At 41.1% G+C, this 2978-nt stretch overlaps 1 protein-coding gene across 2 annotated transcripts in view; it reads left to right on the forward strand.

The window, feature by feature from the left end:
* The window catches only part of LOC129678014 (signal recognition particle subunit SRP54), a 65742-nt gene that overhangs the window by 60392 nt on the left and 2372 nt on the right, over window positions 1-2978 (forward strand). The window contains exons 3-4 of one of the 2 annotated variants that reach the window (XM_055608690.1): window positions 578-644; window positions 1968-2065. In XM_055608690.1, coding sequence (XP_055464665.1) covers window positions 578-644; window positions 1968-2065 — 165 coding nt within the window. The remainder of the gene's footprint in view (window positions 1-577; window positions 645-1967; window positions 2066-2978) is intronic. The other variant, XM_055608691.1, reaches the window with a different exon arrangement.

Here is a 2978-nt window from a genome sequence, read left to right on the forward strand (position 1 = left end):
AATAAATAAATAAATAAATAAATAAATAAATAAATAAATAAATAAATGGATGAATAAATAAATAAATAGATAGATAGATAGATAGATAGATGAATAAATGGGACAAACAGCTAAACAAACAAAACAGGACAAACAGCTTCGCCCTTCCAGTCTTGCTTATTTTTCATCATAGACAGTGTGTTTGATATGCCCTTATTTACCTTAATTTCTGTACCAGAACTTTCCTGCTGTAATGTTTGTTGGACATACCCCCGAGGTTCTTTCTGTTGATTGTGTACTCTCTTGGGTGTGTTTATGAAGAATGAAGACAAAGAAGCAAGACAGGAAAAACGCTGTCGACAGTCCGGACTGAGTCAGCGCCAGCTCATTGCTAACTCTGGTTTGGTCCTCCCGTGGGTAAAGGTAGTAGTGATGATATGGACTACTATGTGGAATTTGGGTATAAAGACTTAAGTTTTTATTTGACTGGATTCTCCAGTCCTACCTATGGATGGATATGCCTACTAATTATTTGGTAGTTCACTCTGGTCTAAAGATACTATGAGGTGAGTGTTGCTAACCTGACTTCTTGTTGCAGACAAAACTTACCTGGGGCCCCTACTTATGGTTTTACATGCTGCGGGCTGCCACGTCAACCCTCTCAGGTATTGCTCTTCTGCTTGCATATTGTATGACTGCTGTGGGACGTTCCGCATACAGGAGCCTTACCAAATGGCTTACCCACCGAGGAAGGGTGCACACTAGGGAATGACTTTGTCCTCCACAGGTAGCAGCTAGCACTGGGAACACTGCTGTAGCTTGTGCAAATGCTCTTCAGCTTACAGCTGTGTTAAAAAGCGAACTAACTAGGGCCACTGAGTTGGTTCAAGCAGGCAAAGGGGCCTGCCGCCAATGTGACAGCCAGATTTGATCCCCGGAGCCCCTCAGGGAAGAACTTAATCCTCACAGGTTGTATTCTGACCTCCACACGATACAGAACGCTGCCACCCTGTGCATGCAATAATAAAAACCATCCCTAGAGAGTGGCACCATTAATGCAGCCAGAATTGTCATGTTTTAAACCTTTCCACCACCCACTCTGTTATTTTACCATCCGCTTTCCGGCTGCTGTTAATCTCATTATGCACCACTGCTTATTCTAAAGCCTCCTTATAAACCATATTTTTATTTTTATTCATATTTCTTCCTTGCATATTAGTATCTTACCATTTTATTCTGTTATACAGTTATGGAGAAGCCTGCTTTTTTCCATGTAATTTGTTGTGTTGCGGAGGATTGAACTTGTCCTGTACATCCCAGGCAGAAACTCCTCCACTGAGCTATGCCCCAGTAATATTTCACTTCTTAAATGAAATGTAGCTGGTATTTGAAGGAAATGAAATGCCAACTTGTATAGTTATGCTAGTATGTTTAAACCATAAAATTTACTGTTTCCAATTAACTACTTAACTTCTGTCACTTTTTTTATTAGAGAAAATCATGGCTAGAATTTAAGTCAACATTTACTGAGCATGTATGCATTGTGAGAGACACTGGCGTGATAGAAGAGCACAAGTTTTACACACAGATCTGTATCTGAATGTTAGCTTCTTTTTATTCACGTTGCCTGCCAGAGCCTTCTCTGTGGCCGGCCACAGCTCTAACACCTCTGAGGAACTGGAACTCTCAGGTCTAGGTCTTAGGACGACACACTGCTTTAGAAGGCAGGACTTCCTCACCTGGGGGGACGGTGGCGTCTGGTGGAGGATTGCTGACAAAATACTTTGAATATAGTGTGCCACATAGTGAGTTGCTGTCCTCAAAACAAACACATAGAAATAGAAATGTGAACAGACTGGACGTCCAGGACAGAAATGAGACAGGGTGATAAATTTATTAAGGAGAAAGCAGTAACTCTTGTGTTCTTAAAGAAAATGCTCAAGAAATGTTTATGGGATTGTCTGTCTTTTGACTTTTGTTATCTTTAGTGTGTGATTTTCTTGGAGAGAAGATTGCGTCCGTTTTGGGCATCAGCACCCCAAAATACCAGTACGCCATTGATGAGTATTACCGGATGAAGAAGGAGGTGTGTCTCCTCTTTTCACTTTATTGGTGGTCTGCCCAAGGCCTACCACTGAGGGCAGCTTAGGTTATCAGATCAACATGTAAATAAAAAGCTCTGTCCTTGGAGGGCTGGACCTGACTCAGGATGGGCCTGCTGAGAGGGAACTCGCTCTGTACTGACTACTTGTATTCAGGGTCCAAACACAGACGCCACCTCCTGCCAGCCACTGCTAAGTAGAAATTACTCTGTAGTCTCTGTAGTGCTGCTTTCTGTATCACTGTTCTCTTGATATGTCTTGACTTTCCTACGAGATTGCAAAGTTCTTGGGGCAAAAACCGGATCATCTGTACATTGATCAGATGCTTAGGGAAAAACTAATCACGCTATACCATTTAACGAGTATACCAACCAGTTAACTAGGATGACACTTTATAGTATTTCTCACCTAAACTAAGTAGTGCTGGGCCATCCACCTTTTAAAATAAAAAATTACTTTGAGAACAGGGGAAAGTGACTGTTTTGGTAGTAGTGGTTCTCCCTCAGGTGTGTGTGTGTGTGTGTGAGAGAGAGAGAGAGAGAGAGAGAAGAGAGAGAGAGAAAGAGAGAGAGAGAGTGATCACACAATTCTTATATGGATTTTACCACTGAGCTACATCCCCACTCCAGACACTAGTTTGGGCTTCAGAAAGAAAGAGAGAAAGACAGAGACAGACAGAGAGAGGAAAAGAAAGAAAGAAAGAAAGAAAGAAAGAAAGAAAGAAAGAAAGAAAGAAAGAAAGAAAGAAAGAAAGAAAGAAAGAGAGAGAGAGAAAGAAAGAAAGAAGGAAGGAAGGAAGGAAGGAAGGAAGGAAGGAAGGAAGGAAGGAAGAAAAAGAAGAAATATTTGTTCCTTTTGGACATTAATATTTTAACTAATGATATTTCCCCTTTGTAG

The sequence above is a fragment of the Psammomys obesus genome, unplaced genomic scaffold (assembly GCF_907164565.1).
Source record: "Psammomys obesus unplaced genomic scaffold, mPsaObe1.curated_primary_1811, whole genome shotgun sequence".
NCBI lineage: Eukaryota > Metazoa > Chordata > Mammalia > Rodentia > Muridae > Psammomys > Psammomys obesus.